The following is a 23,323-nucleotide window of genomic DNA, read 5'->3' on the forward strand; positions in this document are numbered from 1 at the left end:
AAGAGGGCTTATTCCTCGTGGGGAGAGGAATAACTCTTGTGCAAGCATCCCTCTTTTCTGACGCTTTACTGTAAATTTACTTGTTAAAGAATGCACGCGCAGTGTAGATGCTCCTCAAGCTTTTGTGCATGAACGGCCATTCTCGCTCCAAAAGCCTGCAGTATATCCCTAACAGTTTGCATGGGGATTAATCAATCCTTGAGTTTCCTGCTGCCCCCTCCAACTACTGTAGATATGAAAATTGTAATACTCTTGAGTAAGTTTTATAATGATTTTTGATAGTAGAGACCTCAGTAATTTAGCACACACAGGCATAGGAAGATCCAATGGCCAGAAGCAAGAAAAACTCAAGACTAGAAATAAGGTACAAGCAGTGAAGAGTGAAGGTAATTAAGCCCTGGGGCAGCCATGGATTGTGGTGGATTCTTTGTTACTTGAAGTCTTTACATCGAGACCTCACTCAGAAGTTACAAGCTCGATGCAAGCATCAACTGGTGAAATTCTCTGGCCCACATTATGTAGGTAGTCATACCAGTATTAACGGGCTCTGTACAATGCATTTGTGCTGTCTACATAGTAGAAACAGACAACAGACCGTATGGAAACCAGTATCAGGAAACAAAAGCGATGGCAAACAGAGCAGCCTTGGGAGGAATTTTCAGACAAGATCATACGCGTGTGTACATTTGGTAGATGGAGAAGGCAAAAAAATAGTCAGTTTGCCATATAAAATCAAAGTCCTGAAAACTCAGAAGGACTCTTTTAGGCTAGATAAATATTTCTTTCCATGCTGGTCATTTTCTTTACTACGTAATGGAACAACTACATCACACAGAGACCCAGAAAGGACAGGTTCAAGAATGCGCCACATTTACATATGAGAAGTGCAATAAAAGGGACAGTACAGCAAAAACTACCAATTATATGAACAAATTGGGGTGGGCAAGGCAAGAAAGCAACTCAGAACCATGAGAAATTTAAAAAGAAATTGCAGCATAATAAACACAGTTCTGCCCTCAGTGTTAGTGCTAGTTAGTTAGTGTTAATGGTTGGAAAACCCTGATAGGAAAGTCAGAATCAATGTCTATATTGCTCACTACAACCTTTGTCACACAAACTGGAGACAGGTGCCTGGCAGAGCACCTACTTCAATCACTACAAAGGAAATAACTCAGTCAAACTTTAAAAATGTGTCTGAGGTAATCATTAAACAATTTACTCCCAGAGAAAAAAGTTAACGATCCAGGAACGGGGATAATATGGGAAACAGTCTACCAATGGGATCAATAGGAAAGCAGAGATTTCAAACCCGACATAAGGTAAATTTTGCTGAAGTTTTCGCTTAGCTGGGAAATTGTTTTAATTGTCCTGAAATTACCACAGACAATTTAACTGATAACTGTAGAGCTCTTTGCTTGTCTGACCAGAACAAAAGGGCGCTGCATTTCCCGGGTCTCCAGTCTGAGGAAGTCAGGAAAAAAGGCTACTCCTCCGTCGCATCAGACACTGGCTCCTTTTGCAACCACAGCAATAAAGAAACAGCCACAAGTTTTTATAGAGGCTGACACGGAAATCTTCTTTCATGTATATATTCTAGTCTAATAAAAGACCTTTGCCAACCAAGCAATGCGATTTCGCGGTGTCTTTGTATCTGGGATCCTAACTCCTGGGGCTCTGCATCAGGATTACATGAGGTCTCTATTTTTTCAGAAGGTGGAGAGAGAAGTTTCATACTGCACATCACCTTCAGCTTGACCTATTCACATTACACAGGAAGGGACGTGTTCCCCCTGTTACATGGCAGTTCTGTCCCCGGATAAGCCCGTGTCATAGCTCATCACTATCTAGTGACTGCCTGATAAGCTGTCCAATGAGCAAACCAGGTTAGCTGTCAGCAAGCCAAGGGCGTCTTGGACACAATTGACTCATGTGGCAAGTACCAGCGACTGACTCAGCCCTGACTGTCGCAGTGACAATCAAGAGCTCATAGAACTCAATTTCTGCAGAGCCGATTAAGAAATAATCAGAGTAAGGGAATCAGCTGCACTCGGACGGTGACTGGAAAAATGAACCTACATTCCACTGTCCGTGGAAGGTGTGGAGCCAGCCCATCTCGCACTCCCACATCCTCGGGCCTTGTTCCTGATTTTCAGCCCTTTCAGATATGCTGGTCCTGCCCCTACTTCAACACCTCTCTGTAACTATAGTTTCAGGTTGGCCCAGGAGATAGCAGGGTGGCATTACAGACAGGCAAAGGGAAGCGTTGGAAGAGGCAAGGAGGAGAGATTTAAGGCTAATTGCACCAAAGACAAAGCCAGCAACAAGTACAGGCGGATAAGAAGCATTGGGAACAGGGAAAGGAATGTGGTTTTCAGTCAGACCCAATCACACCTGACACAGGTACCTGGGCTATCTTCCTGGCCTGTCCTAGTTCCAAACAGACCATTGCTAAAGAAGAACCCTCATTTGGAGTTAATGAGTCGCAGAAGAAAGCGCTACAGCCAGAAGCCAGCACTGCGACTGTGTCATGCCACAGCTCAGGTAGAGCAGCAGAAATAGCCACCCAGCAGAGCAGACTGGGGGAGGCAAAGGGCAGCCGTCTGCTGGAATGCCCCTCAGGGGCAGGAGGAGGTGTGACCCCTGACTGGCACAGCTGAGCTGACAGAAGTGTGGGATGCAGACACAGTTACGCTAACAAAACTGCTCTGTTTTATGGTTTCACTAATGCCAAGTGCAGCTCTGCTGGCATCGCTGTGTCCAGCCAGGAGGGTTTTGCTGGTGTAACGTAACAGTATTCATATATGGGCAATAAGCTCCTAGTGTAAACACAGCCTTGGATTCCTGAGAGCTTGGCTCCTTGCCCACATTGTATGGCTTTCCACACTAGAGCCCGTACTGGTCTAACTACACCCCTCCCGAATCACACCCCTAACCAGCACAGTTATACTGGCACAAAACTGTGTGGCGACCAGGCCTGTAGCCATCTGTCCCCCTCGGGGAGGTGATATTATGACTGCAGCCCAAGAAAGGGCTTGAAACAGATCCAGTTTGGGTCTCCCTCCCCCTTTACAATTTTCCAAGTTGTGCTCTCTGCAACACTTTCACTGACAATGGCACAGACGCTTTAGAGAATCCCAGGTGCCGGTAAAATGCCAATAGCTGTTTTAATGGATGACGTGCTGGGGAGCAAAGCGTGACACCTTTGTGTGTGTGTGGGGGGGGGGGGGGAGAGGAATCAACACTGGCAACTTTTCACAAAAAAATATTTGTAACAAAGAAAAGCCATTAGTGACAAAATGCCTTTCACGTGAAAATATTCAAAGCATCTCTGCTTGTCTGGGCTTGGGAGAGGCACTTTTCCTATGCAGCCCCTCTCCCCATCAGTGTCTACCTGTGCCAGCTCAGCCACAACTGCCTGACGTGTAGCATTGCTGTGTTTTGTTAAAACAGAGCGACAGCGTTCCACCCCAGAAACAGCTGCAGCCCAGGTTAGGAGAGGCTGAGGGATATGGTTTTATTTAGTCTGCAGAAGAGAGGAGTGAGGGGGGATTTGAGAGCAGCCTTCAACTTCCTGAAGGGAGGTTCCAAAGAAGATGGTGAGAAGCTGTTCTCAGTAGTGTCGGATGGCACAACAAGGAGCAATGGTCTTAATGTGCAGTGGGGGAGGTCTAGGTTAGATATTAGGAAAAACTATTTCCCTAGGAGGGTGGTGAAGCACTGGGATGGGTTACCCTCAGGAGGTGGTGGAATCTCCATCCCTAGAGGTTTTTAAGTCCCATCTTGACAAAGCCCTGGCTGGGATGGTTTAGTTGGGTTGGTCCTGCTTTGGGCAGGGGGCTGGACCCAGTGACCTCCTGAGGTCTCCTCCAGCCCCAGGATTGTGTGTTGCTCCCCAATGTTCTCGTCCACCAATTTGCTTTGTGAAGAGGAAGAGACTGGCCTGCCCCGACGGGGACCGGCGTTGCGTAAAAAGCCCCTTTCCCAGGAACATTTCACACTCATGCAAGGGGCCGATGGAAGGGAATTCCTTTGTCCATAGTGGGGGAGAAGCTCTCTCAGGCAGAATCCTCCTTCCACTTGTCCCGGCAGCCACCTCAGCCCAGTCCAGGTCTAAAAGCCAAAACAGCAGCCCTGCCTCCCAGTGCCAGTTATTTAGTGTGATTTGGCTCCAATAGGTATTTACAGTTCAAAGGGCTTTGTGGCCTGTTTGGGGGGGGTGTCCCTCCCCCTCTATTGTATCCCCTTATCTGGAGCAGGCTCTGACAGGCTTATGCTCCCTCTGCCAGGGTAGATAGGGAAGTCTGGTCTCAGTGCTGAAGTCTGGCCTTCATCCTTCCCCCCCACCTCTGCCCCGCCCCCAGGAGCAGGGAGATACTGGTACAGCCTGGCCTGGCTGGGAACGCCATGGCACGGGAGCTATGCTGCCCTTGTGTACACAGTCGTCTGCAAACAAGCTCGTCAATTATTAATAAAGCTCAGCACAGCTTCAGGAAACCGAATGCAAGCAAGGAAAGAGGCCGGGACTTAGTTCACAGGACAGTCACGCCCAGGAGAAATGCAGGCAGAGGATCCTCACTCTAGCCCACGAGTGTAGATAGCTCAGGAGAACTTCCAGGGAACAGCTGATCCCACTGGCAGGGAATCTTCATTGGCTTTGGGACGCACCACAGCATGGTCTGGAGTGAAACCAAGTAAGACGAGAGAGGCACATCCATTAATTCAGGTAACGTGAACGTTCCTTTCTTTTGGGTCGAGCACTATAAGGGCCAATCTAACTGAATTAGGTTGTGTCTGGCGGAGGGAGACCTCTGGAGTCTATGCAGTTTCTAGCAGTCAAATTAGGGTCTATCAAGAGTTATAGGGTCTGTCTGTGAGCCAAGTAAACACTAGCATCTCCATGCCACAGATGGGAAACTGAGGCACAGGGTTGGGTGACTGACTCCAGGGCACAGGGCAAGTCAGTGTCAAAACCAGGAGTAAAACTCAGGAATTCCAGGTTGCCAGATGGGGCTCAGAGCATGTGACTCTTACCATTATTGGTTCACGTAAAGAGAAACCCCTCTGGGGAGTAGCGTGTTAGAAACGGGCACCAGCTGCCGGAGCTCGTTTCTGCTACGCAAAGCATTGCACAGTGTTTTGTGGGAGAGGAGAAAGCTTGCCTGCATGTGTTTGAGAGTTTCTATGTGGCTGGCAGCTCCCAGTCACCAAAGAGCGGGAGTGAATTCTCACTCTGTCAAGTGGCAGCAGATTTCAAGGCCTGGCCAGTGAGTTTCCTAGCAGAAGAAACCAGAGACCTGGAATCTGAGTATTTACACTTCATACGCCTGTCCTTGGACAGAGGTGATCACAAATAGCATGCAGGCATTCCCCTCCTTCAGGAACTGTAGCCAAAATCCAATCCCTCATTTCCAGGAGGAAATTCTGCCCCAAGAAGTGATACTAGACAGAGAGAGCAACTCAGATTCTTCCCCTATCCCGTTCCTCCCCCACTCCTGCATGGAGCCTCATGAAGCTGCAGCATCAAGCACAGGTTGGTTTGGGCTGGATTCCTGCTGCTTTCCTAGAAAACCCCTGAATTGCACTGGATTTGGAAAGGGAACGTGTGAAACCCACCCTGGGTGAGCCCTAGTCCTGAGCAATCTACGTGCTGGCACTGAACCCTGATATCAAGTCCAGATGCCGAGAGGCAGGCCCAGCAACACCCCAACGGCAGGATCACACTGCAGCTGGAAGGTATGTGCAGGTTGAGGATACAGTCTCTCCCTGCAGGGCTGTCCAAGAGTTAACCTACTTTCAGCTGGGGGTTGCATGAGAGATGCACATGTCTTAGAGGGCACATACAGGATGAGCAAAATTCTCAAGTGTAACTTTTTTCCCCTGGGGGGTGATGGATAGATGCCGGTACACAAACACGTCACACGTTTGTGTGGATGTTGGCAAATGCTTGTAGCTGGAGTTTTTTCGAAAAAAAGTCTAAGCCTTTTGTTTGGTCATTTTTTAAACAAAACGTTTTGACTTTTCGATTTGAACCCTCTCCTCTTCAAAATGACCTGTGCTTCTTGCATTTAAAAAGGGAGGGGGGGTAGATGAAAATGGAAATACAACATTTAGCTTGTCACCAACTAAGCTACATTTATTTATTTACTTCTTGATTTGCCAAACTGCAAAATTTCGCTTTCAGGGTGACCCCAAATGATTTTTTCCTCTGATTTTTTGGACCTACCTGTGAACACCCCACTCCCCCGCCTTTTCACATAGCTCTAGGTCCAGAGACGCACTGACTCCTGAGAGGGAGTCTGGACACAAGCACTGACCTGGGGCAAGTCATGTGGTCTCTGTGTTTTGGTGTCCTGGTGTAGGAAGGAGAATCCTTGCTGCCTGAACTCACAGGGGTCTGGAGGAAGGGGAAAGCTAGCAATATAAACCACTGATGAAGAGCTGGGTGGTACAGATTGGACCTCCCTGGTCCAGCATCCTCGGGACCTGACTGGTACTGAACAACAAATTTTGCTGGACCAAGGAGGTCAGCTCTGCCCCCCGCCACCAGACTCCCCTCCTGGCCTCAGCTGCCAACACCCCCTCCCCTGCCAAACCCTGGACTGGCTGCTGCTGCCCAGCAGGCCAAAAGCCCACTTGGGCTGCTAGCCCCCAGCTGCCACTGGCCCCACAGATGCCGCCAGCCCTGGCCCAGGCTCTCCCACAGCTGCTGCCAGACCAGGCCAGGCTGCTGCTGGACCCCCAGCTGCCCTATGGCTAATGTCACCAGCCCCACTGCCCAAGTGCCCACCACATCCATAGTCCCAATGTTTAGAGGTTCTACCTTTGGGTAAGGGGACTGTTACCCCTACTAAAACTCTGTGGGAGCTGTTTGGTTTGCCAGCTCCCAGTTTCAGAGGGGGAAGGGTTCATGAGACTGACAGACCCCAGAGACAATGGAAAGCAGCCAACACTCCAGCTCAGCCTGATTGACAGGTTGGACAGGCCAGTGAGGAAGGGGAGAGGCCAGGCCTGGTCCTCCCTGTGTGCTGGGATTGTTCTGGCTCTCTCTGAGCAAACAGAGAGCCTAGGCAGCTGTCACATGAAATTACATGCTGCTTTCCCTGACTGGGAATCGAACCCAGGCCACAGCAGTGAGAGTGCTGGATCCTAACCACTAGACCATCAGGGACACAGCCCAAGTAGTGCAAGCTATGTGCTGAGGGGCAGTTTTTGCAGCTGCTGAGCTTGACACACACAGCTCAAGGAGCGCAGACCCTGTGTTGAGCAGCAGACTGGCAGTGCTCAGAGAGCCACAAGGAACAGAGAAGCAACGCAAGAAGCTAGAGACTGGCCAAGCAGCACCCTGCAGCTGGATGTGGTGAGCAGCTGGGAACTGCAAAGTGTGGGGAGAGGCTCTGGACTGGGAGAGGGGTCTGGCCACTTAGAGCTTGAGGCTGTGTGGTCACAGTCAGAGCAAGCGTGTCCAGCCTGCAGCCCCCCCCCCCCCCCCCCGCAGCACATCCAAGGCCTCTAAGGGGCCTCTAAGGAAGAGACTGTGCACTGTCCTTACACTCTGCAGAATTCTGTGTTGATGTCCCCGTGCTACAGAGCAGGGCTGTGTGTTCTCATTTAACCAGTCTCATTTTTTCTTATTCTTTTCTCTTTAATCAGTTGATGTTTAATAAATTGTATTTGCTTTGAACCTTATGAAGTGATCACTAGGCCAAGAAGGCATCCAGTGAGAAGAGAGCACCTCGGAGTGGGGACACCCTAACTCCTACCCCTAGTGACTACAAGGTCGGGGATTAAGCCCCAGGAAACCTGGGCCCAGCCTTGTTGGGGTTTCGAGGGCTCTGCTGCTCAGGAGAGTGGAGGGGGAGCCCTCAGGAACAGGGAGGCCGTGCGGTAAAGGAAGTGGGAGCGGGGACTCAGATCCTTTCGCTGGTCCATTTCACCGGGGTGGTATAGAAGCCAGGAATGTTCCCCACAATAGCGGGACCATTCCCCCGCTTACATTTGCAGTTGCTCTTCTCCTCCAGAGGGGAGAGTCAAAAGCCCTGGAGTAATTTCTCTCAAAGGATTTAAAGAGAGAAGTTACCATAGAACAGGCCTAGCGGCCACCCACGGGTGCTCAGGCAGCTGACCTGCCACTGCAGAACTCACCCAGACCTGGGACACTTTCGCCCTCAGAAGGAGCATGGATGTTTTTTGGCCGTTAGGTAATAGTGACGCCAAATGAGGGGAGCACCTACGCTCAGGTCCTGCTCCGCCCTGACATGCCTTCTCCATCAGAGACAAACCCCCTCCAGCTCGTCTTCATTTCCCTCATCGGCCCGGCATGCGCTGTTAACAGTAGCTGAACCGCAGGAAGGCGGGGGGGGGACGTTATGGCAGACATCCCTCTGGCAATCCCTGGCCAGACAGCCAAGTGCGCACGGAGAGGTCTGGTCAGGTGGGATCCCGCCTGACCAGGCCACAGAAATTGGGCAAGGCCCAGAAGATTCTGCCTGCCATGGAGGGCGGCTCTAGGCCCTGTAAGGCTTTAATATTGAATGGAAAGTTTCTTATGGAGTCAGAGTCGAGGCATTTCACGGCACTCGCAGGCCCCAGGGCAGGAATGTTCATTTCAGTCTTTGACGCAAACCGTTGGGGGGGGGCTTTGGGGTTGGGCCTCCTTTCAGCACAAACCAGCTCTGAAGCCTGGAAGCTGAGCCAAGGCCTGACTGGGGTTTCACAGTGGGGGGGCGGCCAGTTCGGAGGGGTCTGGGCCTCTCTCCTTGGCTGGCCGCAGCCTCAGGTTAGACACGCTCCAGTGGCCGCGTGTCACGCGGAGAGGGGAAGCCGAGCCCTTCTGCCGTAGGGGAAATTTATGCCCCACAATACGACCTGTTAGGAGGCTGCTCTGCTGTGCTGGCAGCCACTAGGGAGGGAGGCAGGCAGCAGCCTTGGGGTATGCACCTGGCTTGGCTTAATTCTCCTTATGTTGTCTGGAAGCCCAGGAACTGGAGCCGGAACTCTAGGCGCTTCCCGCTGATGGAGACTTTCCCCCAGGAGATTATTCAGACAAATTGTGGCATTTTGCACACGGACCGCGCTCGTCTGCCGGAGAGCTCGAAGTGTTTTCCCAGCCCCAGGGTCCTCCCAAGAGACTATTCCTGCCTTCCCCCTTTTAAGACAGGAGAAACCAAGACACAGAGAGGGTGCAACCTGCCCAGTGTCACCCCACCCAGCTGAGACTCAGTCCAGCCGCATCAAGACTCAAACATCTTGGAGGCTGGAGCACTAGAGACCCACAGAATCGCAGCAAAGTCCATGACAGAGCAGGGAACTCAGCAGTCCAGCTTCCCAGGTCCGTTCTACAACGTGGCCTCGTTTTAAGCAACACATGCTCAGCTTCACTGTCAGGAGCCACCAGCCACAGCTGGGCCCACAGTGACAATTCAATAACCCAACTCATTGTACCTTGAACCAAAGTGCTAGCGCACGACAGAGCAGCTGGTGAGCAGGGATTTGCTCTGTCAGGTCACTTCCTTTCCCAGCTGGTGGTTTCCAGAGGTGGAGCATTATTACTGCAGACCCCCTTTGGCTAGAATGGAGGAAAGGCCATTTCCAGAGTCCAGTCAGTGAGCTCCCAATTGTAGTTATGTGACTGACTCGCCATGTGGCCTTCTACTAGCTACCTCGCCTTGCTGTAGCAGCGTCTCCACCTATAAAATGAGGCTAAAGAACTTACCTGCCCACAGTAGGGGCCGATATGGGAATTATTTAACTGAAATGTGCATTCAGCTTCTAAAAGTGCTTATATATGGAAACAGTTCGCCATTAAGTTGTATGCTAAGCTCAATAATTTACGTCCATCTGAAAAAAAATATCAAGTACCAAATGCAAACTGCAGGAGAGAGCACAGTGTGTAAGTCTCCAGTGCTACACACTATGGCTCCTCTGAGCCAAAGGCCAGCCGCCTTTGTCCATAGAGTCCTTCAACACCTGAAAGGTTTCACTGCACGGAGAAGGTGGCTGTTGCCGTTGCACAGCACAACTACGCCTCTGCTGACTTGAAAAGTCACCATGAGCTGAGATTTATGCACAACATGAATAACGGCAGCTGACATTGTCCAGTGTTATGGACATCCTCGATTTTTGGTACTTTAATTGCATTTCCCCTCCTCCCCCCGAGTAATATTACAAACCACCCCAACATGTATGTGAACCACAAAGTCATGTAAGTTTCTGTGCTGTCACACACAAATAACCCCATCAGGGTCCAGCTTCACTTTTAATTTCACCTGTCAACATGCTTTATTCCTTTATATAAGTTTCTAAAACCCAGAAACATAGAATTCTAGAACTGGAAGGGACCTCGAGAGGTCATCGAGTCCAATCTCCTGCTCTCATGGCAGGAACAGGAACTGCCTAGATATCTATAGCGATGATCTATCTAACCTGCTCTTAAATGTCTCCAGTGACCGAGATTCCACAACCTCCCTAGGCAATTTATTCCAGAGTTTAACCACCCTGGCTGTGTCTAGACTGGCATGATTTTCCGGAAATGCTTTTAACGGAAAAGTTTTCCATTAAAAGCATTTTCGGAAAAGAGCATCTAGATTGGCACGGACTCTTTTCTGCAAAAGCACTTTTTGCGGAAAAGCGTCCGTGCCAATCTAGACGCGTTTTTCCGCAAAAAAGCCCTGATCGCCATTTTCGCGATCGGGGCTATTTTGCGGAAAACAAATCTGAGCTATCTACACTGGCCCTTTTGCGCAAAAGGACTTTTGCCTAAATGGGAGCAGCATAGTATTTCCACAAGAAGCACTAATTTCTTACAGTAGGAAGTCAGTGCTTTTGCGGAAATTCAAGCGGCCAGTGTAGACAGCTGGCAAGTTTTTCTGGAAAAGTGGCTGATTTTCTGGAAAAACTGGCTAGTCTAGACACAGCCCCTGACAAGAAGTTTTTCCTAATGTTCAACCTAAACCTCCCTTGCTGCAGTTTAAGCCCATTGCTTCTTGTCCTAACCTCAGAGGCCAAGGAGAACTATTTTTCTCCCTCCTCCTTGTAACACCCTTTTAGATACTTGAAAACTGCTCTAATGTCTCCGCTCAGTCTTCTCCTTTCCAAACAAAACAATCCCAATTCTTTCAATCTTCCCTCATAGCTCATGTTTTCTAGACCTTTCATCATTTTTGTTGCTCTTCTTTGGACCTTCAAGTTTCTTCATATTTTTCTTGAAATGTGGTGCCCAGAACTGGACAGAATACTCCAAAAGAGACAGAATTTTTTGTTTCATCAACTCCCTTCTTCTCCCCTCTCCAAAAAAGTTCCTGGATTTATTCCCTATTCAAAATCAAACATTGCCCAGTATGCAGAGCCAGGCAGCCATTAGCGATGGTTCAACAAAAAACCAGACAGAGGGGAAAAGGATGCTAGGCCACCAAGCAGCGAACTCAGATCGGGTGTGAAATCAAGCTCTATGTCAGCCGAGTCCTTGGGAACATCAAGTCAAGGAGCGAATGAGGTGCCATTATATTGAGGTTCTTCTGTTCTTGCCAAACAGTTCCACCCTAAAGTACATGGAGATTCAGAGCATTGTAATAACCACCTGTCTTCGCTAATCACTTGGCCTGTGAAACAGGTACACAAACACCACGTTGGCTGCAATTCTAGTGCTTTGGGCTAGCCCATGAATACTAGACAAAAGCAGACATCCTTGTGTCTAGCCAGGCCTGTAGAGGTTCCGAGATTTGGAAGAGCCTCTCTCCTGGGGTGTCAATAGGACTGAGCTGGAAACCTCTGGAGAACATGTCATGAGATTTCTGGTGCTTGCTGCTTCTGGTCACCCAGAGCCCCCCTAGTATCTCAGCGTAGCTGCTTGGAGCACAGGAGAAAAGAGCTGGCTGCAAACAGCCTGGGTCAGTTCAGGGTTGGCTCTTATTTGGCTGGGTCTGTCTGTGGAAGGGGTGTGGGAGAGGCCCCGTGTGAATGGGAGGATGAGCTGCTGTGGCCATTCGTCATGTGCGTTTGTCTGCAGGGGCATTGCTGGCTTGTGGGGAATCTTCACTTCCTCAAAGCAACAGTACCAGCAAGTGCCTGTCACTCACTTTAACCTTTGCTGCAATTTCTTCCAAGGGCCAGAGATGGAAGGCGACCTCTCCTGCACCTCCAGGGAGGGACTGCGGAGCTGCGAACCCCCGGAGGGAGGCGTGACGGGACCAGCCTGGGGTTCCACTGCAGACCACAGCAGAGGAGGGATGACAGGGCAGGAGCAGCAGGGCTGCACTTCTTCTGGACTCACCAGCACTGCCGCTGAGCCCAACTTCCCCGCCCAGGAAGGACAAGAACCCAAGTGCACTTCGGGAGTCACCAACCCAAGCTTTGCTGGGGATCCTCCACCCTATTCTCCTCCAGACCCAAAGGCTGCTCACATGATGTACCCACCCTTCCCAGCCATCTCAGGACAAGTGCCCATCATGTACCAGCCAGGACTTTTGCAGCAGAATGTACCTCCTGGCTCCTTCCCATACTCTATTGTATGTAACCGGGATGTTTGCTAGTGTATCATTGAATAGTTGTGTAGCCACATGAAATCTTATCGGTTACTCGACCATCCCTGGGTGTGGGGCTGGCAGCCAATGTGATCCAGCCCCACTCCCAGGGAATCTCCTGCCACTCCGCGCTGCTAGCATGGGTGGGGGGAGACAGCACTGCAAAGCTGGTGCTGGGGGGGAGGCGGAACCGAGTTTTAAGCCTCTTAAGGCTTTATGCCTCTGCAGGAGGCAGTGCGGGGGGGGGGAGGGGGTGAAGGGGGGGGGAAGGGCAGGTGGGCCTGTAGCATGCGCAGGGAGCTGGCTTGAAAACTGTCCTGTGTGTATTGGCTCCAGCCTCTCCATCATCAGCAGGAACAGCACGGAGGTGGGGGGACGGGGGGAGGTGGATCCGGTGCTCATAGGGAGCTGACTTTTAAACCAGCTCCTTATAGGCACTGGGTCCGGCTCCCCCCATTGCTGCCTCTGACACAGAGGCAGTAAAGGCGGGTGGAATGTGTGTAGACAACAGGATGAACCTATAAGCCCAGGCTTATCGGTTAATCATGTAGTCGTCTACCCAGTGACATCCCTAGTATGCATCTCTGGTAGCACGTCTCATGAGTTTGGAGTGCAATGTTTGCCCCCTTCCTGCATCTCTCTCATTGGTACTGCAGATTAGTCACAGAGGCTGCTGTTTCCCCTGGTGTGACTGTGTTACCTGTGGCCAACCTTCCATGAGTGTATGGACTTGAGGGTGAGGAGAAGGCAGAGGATCCCAGAGCAGGAAGCAGGGCCAGCTGTGAGCACGTGCCGTGCCAAGCGACTGCCTGGACTCGTAGGCTAGTGCCAGCACCGCAGGGTCAGAAGAGGAAGCCAGCAGACAGGAAGGGCTTGGAAAGGGGCTGGTCTGTACCCGGCCCTTGCTTGAGAATCCCCAGATACCTTAGAAAGGGAAAAGCTTCCTGATGGTGCAGAATTGCCCCCCCCCCTCCGCCACGGATGAGTGGAAGCCCCAAGGTGCGAGACCTTGAAACCCGGTGTGGACAACGCCCTGGTAGACATGGCAGTAAACAGCATAGGGAGCAATCCCGCAGAGGGGGGCGGGCCCTGCGTCTGCACCTTCCGCCATTCCACAGCAATGGGGTACCAAGGCGGTGGCCCTTGCCGCGGGACCCCCTCTCCATGTTGCATGTGCCCAGGAATGACCAGAGCCCTTTGCTTTGTGTTGCAGTACAACGGGCTGCCCGTCAGCGGGCTTCCAGCACCAGCAGACAGGGGGCGCCCGCCCAAAGATTACATGGTCGAGTCGGTGCTGGTGACGATCTTCTGCTGCTTATTGACTGGGGTGATCGCGCTGGTCTATTCCCACGAGGTAGGACGGGCCCTGCCCTTTCTGCCGCCTGGGCAGGCTGAACTTGCTTGGAGGAGGGATGTGGGAGTCCCTGTGCTTGGAATTTATTCTCCTCGTTAGGGATGGGAGCGGCTACGCTTAATAATAGGCAGCCCCGAGAGGAGCACTCCGGACGCTAGGCAACAAGTTACACGCTGGGGAGTCTTTCCCCTGCGCCGCTTGATACACGGGACATTGATTGTCAGCTCCACGGACACACTCAAAAATCTCTGCTTAACACCCCAAAGGCCGGCTGTACCCCACCAGGCCTGTCAACACAGGCATGGGATGTGGGAAGGCTGGAAGAATTCCTTTCCTCTCGAGATCGGGTGACCACTCACCCGTGTATACAGGGAGTCCCAGGAAACTGTCTGTTTCTTCCTCAAATCCCAAGAACACGGATTCGGCAAGTACCTCCCGGGGCAGAAAATTCCCCTTGCTCATTGCACTCTAGAATATAGAGCCCTACATGTACTGAGCCCAAACCAAACCCTGGCTGGGTCATCCTTTTGCTGCTTGGTTCCTATTCAACTGTACAGGGATCATTACAGCCAGACAATGTACAGCCTGTGTGTGTGTGAGTGACTGACAGGGCCTAATCAGCTGGTGGTTGAAAGACAGCCCAGTGCACCTTGCTGCGCTTTCTGGGGAGACAACCACCACTCTTTACCCACTAAGGGTTTTTTTGGAAGGGTTCTGACTGTGCTGGCTTGTTTTCTGCCTGGATCCATGGTCAGAGCCTTAGATGGTCTGAAATTTCATCCCTTTCCCTTTCCATTAGTAACAGCTGCTGCCTTTGTTCTTTATCAGATGTGCTTAAAGCTGTGCACAGGGACAGGGGCTCCCCCTTTGGGAGGCCTCAGCTCTTGTCTTTGAAGTGAAAGGAACTTGTATCCCTCTTCTTACTGTCCACTCTCTCCCCCCCGCAACTCTAGACCCGAGCAGCCCTGAACAGAGGAGACCTGATCCAAGCCAAGCTAGCGTCCAGAAAAGCCCGGTCCCTGGTTCTCTTCAGCCTGCTCTTTGGAGTGTTCGTGTGCATCAGCTGGGTCATCTATGTGCTGGTGGTGCTTTATGTATGACAGAGCCCCCCACAGACAACAGGCTGCATCACCTTCTCTGCTCACCACCCGTGGGACCTGGGGCAAGCGCCTGGTGGCGGGCGAAGGCAAGTGCCAGGATACAGCAAAGGGGCATGGAAGTCCGAGGGTCTGAGCTGCCTTGCTTTCTGCTGGCAGACACTGGCCTGTGCTTGTCCAGCCTGGGGTTGTATTTCATTCTCTTCTTCAACTGCAATGACTGACGGTGTGGTCCCAGGCCCAGACGCTGCCCCAACGCCAGCACACAAGCCATCCGCCCGCCTCGTGGTGTCCCCAGGCTGGAAGACAAGAGAGCGTCACACAACTGAGCGCTGTGCTGCTGCAGTAACGGGGCAGCAGTCCACCAGCTGAACATCCTCGCCACAAGACACTGCACGTCCCAGGGCGCCTCCAGGATTTACCAGCCTTCAAGGCCTCGTTCACATCTTGTGGCCTCCATTCCCAGAACAGTATCTCGTTGGGAAGACAACTAGCAGTATCAGCAGGCCTTTCGCCACCAGCCCCCTCTCCCTGCTGATAGGGGATCTGAGGTTAGCTTGAATTCCTTTGAGACTTGTGATGAACAATCACCTCCCTCAAAAAAGCAGGGTCGGTGAAAACCTGGACTCCTGCAGGATCAGAGTTAAGGTTTCTGAGCTGGAACATATTCCTCAACGGCGACACCTTTTGGGATTGTGCTTTAGGCACACAAAATCAGGCGGTTTCCCTCTAAACCATGGCACTTAAATAAGAGGAAATGCACCTTCCGGATGCCCTGCATCTTGCTAGCTCTTCACATCCAGAATCTATGTTCAAAATAACCCGCTAGGAAAGGAAGTTTCAGGATTTCATTCCCTGCCATTCCACCTGGCCTGGGGATTGTGGCCCAAGAAAACTTTGAGAAACATACTCATCTCTCCCACATCCCTGCTTCTGGATTTCAATTAAAAAAAAGGGCTTGTCAAAAGCTCATGTTTCCATATGTAACCATGTTCACAAAAGAGATCCCCAGTGCCCTGTCTGAAAATCAGCCTCTCTCTTATGAAGATGTCATTCCATAATCCTTCCCCTTCCCCTCCTGAAACAGCTGCCTCTGGTCAGTCAGAGACAAGATCCTGGTTAGATGGACCTTGGGTCTGATCCAGCCTGACATTTGCTGTGTTCGTCATCCTAAGAAGGGGGCCCGCCAGGCTGAGATGGGGGCCCTCCCAAAGCTGGGGCTACACAGCTGGTCCCCAGAGCTGTCCAACCTCATGCCATGGCCACATGAAACATTTAAACGTTTAAATAAAATTCTTGCATGTGACTTGTAGGAGGCAGGATAGCTTCAAGGACGTGGGTGGGGCTGTGTGAGGCTCAGGATAAACAGCTGGCGGTAAGCCATAGCCTAAACTCAGACTCACCTACGCAGCCGGCTGCCCTGCCAGCTGTAAGGGAGAAAAGCCTATTTGTTCGTCTAAAGTTTACACCAATGACCACACGCTCCGCTCCCTAATGCAGGAGCCAAGTTCTCTCCCTCCCCTAAGGCCGCCTGGATGTTTACTGCACGTGGCAGGCGCATGCAGAAGCAGATGGACTGGCAGTGAGGTCTGTCCCACACACGTCCCCTAATGATTTACCACTGTGTCCTCACAGATGTCGAGAGACTGGAACAAAGCAGAGGGCTGCATGTTGGGCTGTCTGGTTTGGGGACCACGACTGAGCACAACAGAAAGAAACAGTATCGGCCACTCATTTGATCTGACAGGCCTTAGTGCTTCTGCAAACGTCCTCTTTTTCAGCCGAATGGCAGACCCTCTCGCACTCCGCACTGTCCCAAATGCTGCCGCCCTAGGACTTCTTCGGCTACATTGGCACAGGCCTCGAAGTACAGCCCGAGGGGCGGGAATGCTGATGGAAGAAGTGGGTCCAGATAGTCAACAGCGTTACCGTGACACTGTCGCTGTACGACATTAAACACTTAACCACGGTTTGGGATTTTGAGTAGAGACTTTGGCCTGCTTAGCCCCACAGCAACAAGCAAACTAAAAATATTTGTAGCCTTTTGTGAAAGAGACCGAACCCCCCCCCAAAAAAACCACAACAACATGTGAAGCATTTGCAATGTGAAGTACTAAGTCGGGCTGTCAATAGGTCTTGATCCCTTTCAGGTTAGCCAGGGAGATTTGTCGTAAAGACCTCTCCCCCCGATGATGTATTATAGTGGTGCGCAACCTTTTTTCCACCATGACCCCAGTGCCACGGGGTCACCAACTGGCAGGCCCAGCCCCCAGCCAGCCAGATCTAAGTGCAGCACTGCACAGCCGCCAATGGCTGGGCCCAGCCCAGCCCCGGGCCACCCGGAGCTTAGCACCGCGATCCCCCCAGGAAGACATCCACAGCCCCCTTGGGGGTTGCGACCCACGGATTGCGCACTACTGAGAGGTATCAAAGATGGGAACTGTCTCCCAGGAGGAAAAGAGAAATTGAAATAGGCTGGAGTGGTGGGGAGGTCCAATCAATTCCTCGCTTCCATACAATACACAGAGAAAAGGGGATGGGAAAGAACAGCAGAGCTAGAACATGCAGCTTGTGTCTCAGATGTTGACTTCCGCTTGCGGGCTGGCTGCTGGAGACAAGGTGGCGCAGACGCACAACAAGGTCTTAGTAGCCTCACTCATCAACGGGCCAATTTGTTGGAGGCATTTCTTTTAGCTTCTGTTTCTGATCCTAGGCTCAGGGCAGTTTTGTAAAGGGCAAGATGTTTTAGTCAGCTAAGCCAGGCACTTGCTAGAGAGAGGCAAAGAGAGACAGGAAAGAGATGAAAACGTGGGGAACTGAAAGGACACGAAGGAGCAATGGCAGCAGGAACTCAAGTCTCTCATGGAAGGTGCTGTTTGGGGTTTAGCTGAAGCCAGTGGAGTGGGGATGTCGTCTTGGTCTTACCTGGCCTGATTAGGGCAGACATCTCTGAAGCCAGACAGTCAAGGTCCACCAGCATCCTGGTGGATCCTATGGGGGCAGTTCATTCCTTTCAATCTGTGATGTTTTGACATGCCCTCCCCCCACCGGGGAATCTCTTTAAGGACTCCAAAAAGAGAGTGACAGGCGGCATCCCCAACATCAATTTTTGGTTCATTAATTTCAAGTCCCACTGTCCTGGTTTACCCGTCACCTCAACACAGTCCTTGAGCGGCCTCAGAGCTCTGTGTTTGAACTAACCCCGGCTAACTTTGGCAGGCAATTCTATGTAACAGGCCCAGTCGGATTTTTGTTACCTTGCACAAGCGAGGGTGCAGGCCCCACACACGATACACGAGCCCAACTCAGAACAGCCCCACAGCGACTGGTTAGAAAGGGGGGCACGTATCAGTAAGGGCACTTGGATTTGGGTGAGTGCGCAGTGGCATTACTATACGTGACTGTCACAATGATCATAAGACGCCTTCCTTATTATACAGAGAAGTCTTGAAACTAGACAAAGAAATTGCTGGTTAGTGTAACAGTGACCTCGCCAAGCTGGCCAGGGGTGGGTCTGCTTGCAAAACCAAGTGTTTTGCAATTGAAATGCAGTTTTCTGGCCAGCAGAGGGCTGGATTTTCTAAGCCTAAGACACAGCTTTGTTTTTCAAGGCTAGTCTGCTACAAGGTGCTTCCAGGCAAAGAGGGGGAAGACTGTGTGTTCAGTGGCAGGTCAGGTCAGTCACCAGCATCTTCAGCACCACGGCGCCAAAGAGCTTAATGCAGGTAAATCAGAACCACCTGCGAGATACACATCTCCCTGTAAATCAAGATCATTCTACCTCTGCTGACCTGGATCACCCAGAAGGGAACCCCCAGGCCACGGCTAGGAATCTCTGCATCACAGCTACAGTGTGGGCTACCTGCCAAGTATCACCGCTTGGTCCTGCAGTCTGGGGCTGCATAGGAACAGAACAGGAACTTCCCTTCTACAGTCCTCTTCATTACTCAGAATCTGCAAATCACTAGGGTCCAGCCTGGATGCAGCAGAGCTAACCCCGAACCATTCCCAATGGCTCTCCTTTGCCAGCAGGAATAAACCACCTTTCCTCCCCGGAACAACCTGTGTAGGAGGCCTGGAGACAAAGGCTGGCTAATCACCATAGAAACAGTTCAACTGCATTTATCAGAAGCGTTTCACCCAAACTCTAGGGGCCTGTACATTACTACAATGAAATAAAAACACATCTAATGGCTCGATACCCTTTTAAAGCTGCCACACTACCAGAGGTGTAGCGAGGGTGTTAAAGCAAAATTTGTGCTGCCCCCCCCCCCCCCACTGCCACGTGACAGGGCCCCGAACCTGGTGCACAGCTGAGCCCGATGGGGGTAGGGGAGCTTGTACCATGCCTTCCCCCAGCCCCTCCAGTTTGGGGAAGGCACTATACCACTGTTGAAGAGGGAGGAGGGTTGGGCCGGGGGGTGCAGAAGCAGGGAGGAGGCTTCAGCAGGTGGTGGTGGGTGGAGGAGGAGCAGGTGAGCAGAGGTATGATAGGGGGAGCAGAAGGGCAATTACCCCCCACACATCTCCTTTGCTACATCAGTAAATATAAGGGTACGTCTACACTACAGCGCTAGTTCAAACTAACTTAGTTCGAATTAGTTAATTTGAACTAACGCATCTAGAACTAAAAACTAGTTCGAATTAGCGTTTTGCTAATTCGAACTAGCAAGTCCACATTGAGTGGACCCTGAACAGGGCTTAAGGATGGCCGGAAGCAGTGCCGGCAGGGCATCAGAGGAGGACTTAGAGCATGGAGATGCTGTCTCAGGCTAGCCGAGGGCTGCGCTTAAAGGGTCCCGACCCCCACCCTGGACAGACAGTTCTCAGGGGTGCCCCGCTTGCAAAGAAGTTCTGGCTTGGAGTGCCCGGAGTACCCACACTGGGCACATCACAGCACTCGGACATCAGCCTGGCTGCACTTGCCGCAGGCTGCCATCTGGGGAGAGGGGGCAATCGGGGGGCTGCAGGAGAGCTTCCACCCCCAGAAGCCCGCAGAGCCAGCCCAGTCGACCCCATCGGGGGCTCGTACCCCATTCCTCCCTCACCTCCTTCCACTTACCCTTCCCTAGCCCCCCTTCTTATTGATGTACAAAATAAAGATAACGTTTCTTCCAACATTGACTCTGTCTTTATTGAAAAAAACTGGGGGAGACTGGGAAAAGGAGGTGGGAGAGGGGAAGAGAAAGGCTGGGAGAAGGGAGGGCAACTAACATGATCAGGGGTTGGGAACAGGTCCCAGATGAAGAAAGGCTACAGAGACTGGGACTGTTCAGCTTAGAAAAGAGGAGACGGAGGGGGGACAGGATAGAGGTCTCTAAAAGCAGGGGTTGGGTGGAGAGGGTGCATTCAGAAAAGTTCTTCCTGAGTTCCCATAAAGAAGGACTAGAGGACACCAAAGGAAAGGAATGGGTAGCAGGCTTCAAACTAGTAAGAGAAAGTTGTTCTTCACAAAGCAAATAGTTAACCTGCAGAACTCCTTGCTGCAGGAGGCTGTGAAGGCTACAACTAGAACAGAGTTTAAAGGGAAGTGAGATCAATTCATGGAGGTTGGGTCCATGGAGTGGTATTAGCCAGGGGGTAAGAGTGGTATCCCTGCCCAAAGTTTGTGGAAGGCTGGAGAGGGATGGCACGAGACAAATGGCTTGGTCACTGTCTTCGGTCCATCCCCTCCAGGGTCCCTAGGGTTGGCCGCTGTCGGTAGACAGGCTACTGGGCTAGATGGACCTTTGGTCTGACCCAGGACGGCCATTGTAAGCTCAGGGCTCAGGGTCGGAGGTCTCAGTGGACCCCCTTGATTTTCATGCACACCTGCTCCTGGGTGGCCAGGCTGGCAGCTCTCCTGCCCTAGCCGGCCACTTTCCTGTGCCTAGTGCGGAGATCGTGGACGAGGTCCACGATGTCCACACTAGCACAGGAAGGTGCCTGCCTCTTGCGGTCCAGGGCAAGCTCCCGGGAGCCGCCAGCCTGGTCCCGGCCAGAGGGGGTGGGCTGGGGGGCATCGGGTGGGTGGCTCTGTGCCGTACCAGGTGCAGGGTCTGCTAGCTGGGTGCTGGCAGGCTTGCACCTGGCACGGGCACCGTAGCCAGCCCGTGCCCCTTTAAGGGGTCTGGGGCCGGGAGGGGGGCAGACGAGTTTCCCTGGTGTTGGCCAGAGTGGCCACCAGGGAAACCTGGGGAGGGCTAGCCTCCCACTAGTTCGAACTAAAGGGCTACACAGCCCTTAGTTCGAACTAGCTAGTTTGAACTAGGCGTTAGTCCTCGTAAAATGAGGTTTACCTAGTTCGAACTAAGCGCTCCACTAGTTCGATTCAAATTCGAACTAACGGAGCGCTAGTGTAGCACCTAGGAAAGTTAGTTCGAACTAACTTTGTAGTGTAGACATACCCTAAGAGATTAACTTACCTGTTAAAATAACACTCAGAAAAAACGTTTAAATAAAACTAACAACACGAGAATTGCCCTCGCTCTCTTGAAGCAATAGGTAGCCTAAGGCTGAGCATACCCTGCAAGCGAGGCTGTCAGTCTGCCACGAGGACTTTTTCCTTCAGGCTGCTGTGAGATTCTATCCTTAAGTAAAGGAGAGAGGTGTCTCTGAGCTGCTCTTCCAAATTTCACACAAGCCACTCACCTGAAGCCATAGACATGGGCGGCGAGTTTTATGGGCTCGTGGTGCCCATGCTCCACCAATATTCAGAGCCGAGGGCCCTGCTCCAGCAATAAAAAAACCCACCTGCCAGCCCCCCCTTCTTGTGCATCCTCCCACCCCCGCCCCAGAGTGTCCCCGCTGTGCGCAACTTTCAGTGCGGCTCCCCCTCGCCAGTGTGCGCTGCCGGCTGCTGCTGCCATGTGCGGCGTTCCCAGGTGAGCGGGGAGACACTCGGGCGTGACATGACGTCACGGCCCGGGACTTTAAAACTGCTCGGCGCTGCGTTGTGCCGCTCGGCCTAGTTCCAGGTTCGGAGTCCGGGGCCCGAGCACAGACTCTGGCCCCGCAAAGTGGAAGGCAGAAGGTAGGGGAGGGGGAAAACTAGGGGGGAAGGGTGGGAGAGGAAGGGGCTTGTGTGGAGGGGGAGGGGGAAGAAAGGGAAGGCACCAAGGGACAGCGTGGAGGAAAGACAAATGCCAGGGGGCCAAGTGCAGACAATGAGGAAAAGGGCAGGAGGGGAGGTGTCAGTGGGAGGGGGGACAGGGTGATACTGAGAGAGAGGAGAGGAGAGGGGAAGGGCATTGGGGGCTAGCGAGGGGAGGGGAAGGTGCTGGGAGAAGGCTTGAAAGGAGGGGTGGACATGAGAAAGGTGGGGATGGAGCAAGTCATGTGTGAGGGCACAGAGGGGCAGGAGGGGAACGGGCAGAGAGTGGTGAGGGGTGGGCATCAGGGAAAAAGAGGGCAAAGGGGCAGTAAGGGAAGGGGGAAGTGGCTGGCATGTCCCTGCAGCCCCTGGGAGGGGCAGAAAAGGGGGTCTCCACATGCTGTCCTTGCCTGCAGACACCGCTCCTCCAGCTCTCATTGATCAGTAATGGGGAACTGTGGCCAGTAGAAGCTGTGGGCTCAGTGCCTGTAGATGAGGGGGTAGGACATGGCGCTATGGAGCCACTGCTGTACATGCAAGCTGCTTTCAGGAGTGGTGCAGGGCCAGGGCAGGAGTAAACCTGCCTTAACCCCACTGCTCCACCACCCAAAAGCCATCTCAGTTAAGTGGTGCCCAGTCAGTCTGCTTCCTGAATCCCTGTCCCAGCCCTGAACCTCCTCCTGCACTCAGCTCCCTGCCCCAGACATGAGTCCCCCTGCACCCAAACTCCTCCTCAGAGTTTGCCCCCTGAAATCCCTCCTGGCCCCCATCCCCCACCCTGGGCTAAGCCTGGAGCCCCTCCCACACTCTGAACCCCTTGGCCCAAGACCAGAGCTTGCACCCCAACACCCTATCCCAGCCTGGTGCAAGTGAATGAGGTTCAGGGAGGAAGGGAGATGGAGTGAGCAGGGTGAGACCTCGGAGAAGGGGTGGAGCAGGGGCAGAGACTCAAAGAAGGGGTGGGAAGGAAGTGGGACAAGAGTATTTGGGTCTGAGGTAGATCTTACATTGCACTTCAATGGAAGAAGTGACCTTGTGGTTAGAAAGCTTAACACAGGGGTCTCCAACCTATTTGGGAGGTGAGGTGACTGGCTTTGTTCTGTTTGTTCTGCACCTCGCACCATGGGATCCTGGGGTAGGCAGCAGTTTTATGTCAGAGTGAACCTAACTGCTAGCAGCTAAAAGCAAAGAGGGAAACACCGGAGAGAGGAATCAGAGCACATTTCAGTCCCTGGGGAAGCATGACTGTTACTCACTGTAATAGCAGGGCTCATCACAGGCT

At 52.2% G+C, this 23,323-nt stretch overlaps 1 protein-coding gene and 1 non-coding gene across 4 annotated transcripts; one reads left to right on the forward strand and one right to left on the reverse strand.

The window, feature by feature from the left end:
• The first annotated feature begins 4,504 nt into the window (after positions 1 to 4,504).
• PRRT1B (proline rich transmembrane protein 1B) lies at positions 4,505 to 17,030 on the forward strand. 3 transcript variants are annotated; one of them, XM_006128388.5, is made up of 5 exons: positions 4,505 to 4,723; positions 5,413 to 5,530; positions 12,103 to 12,503; positions 13,732 to 13,872; positions 14,826 to 17,030. In XM_006128388.5, exons 2-5 carry the CDS (start codon positions 5,497 to 5,499, stop codon positions 14,970 to 14,972), a joined length of 723 nt encoding a protein of 240 aa, XP_006128450.1. In that variant the 5' UTR covers positions 4,505 to 4,723; positions 5,413 to 5,496; the 3' UTR covers positions 14,973 to 17,030. The 3 variants fall into 3 exon arrangements, with proteins under 3 accessions (XP_006128450.1, XP_006128451.1, XP_089629025.1); XM_006128389.5 differs by lacking the exon at positions 5,413 to 5,530 and having other exon boundaries at positions 4,506 to 4,723; XM_089772899.1 differs by lacking the exons at positions 4,505 to 4,723; positions 5,413 to 5,530 and adding an exon at positions 5,540 to 5,733.
• Positions 7,097 to 7,168, reverse strand: TRNAE-CUC (transfer RNA glutamic acid (anticodon CUC)). The gene has a single exon. It is a non-coding gene; the product is annotated as a tRNA-Glu (tRNA).
• Positions 17,031 to 23,323: the final 6,293 nt, after the last annotated feature.

Source organism: Pelodiscus sinensis, chromosome 23 (assembly GCF_052426305.1).
Source record: "Pelodiscus sinensis isolate ZL-2025 chromosome 23, ASM5242630v1, whole genome shotgun sequence".
Taxonomy (NCBI): domain Eukaryota; kingdom Metazoa; phylum Chordata; order Testudines; family Trionychidae; genus Pelodiscus; species Pelodiscus sinensis.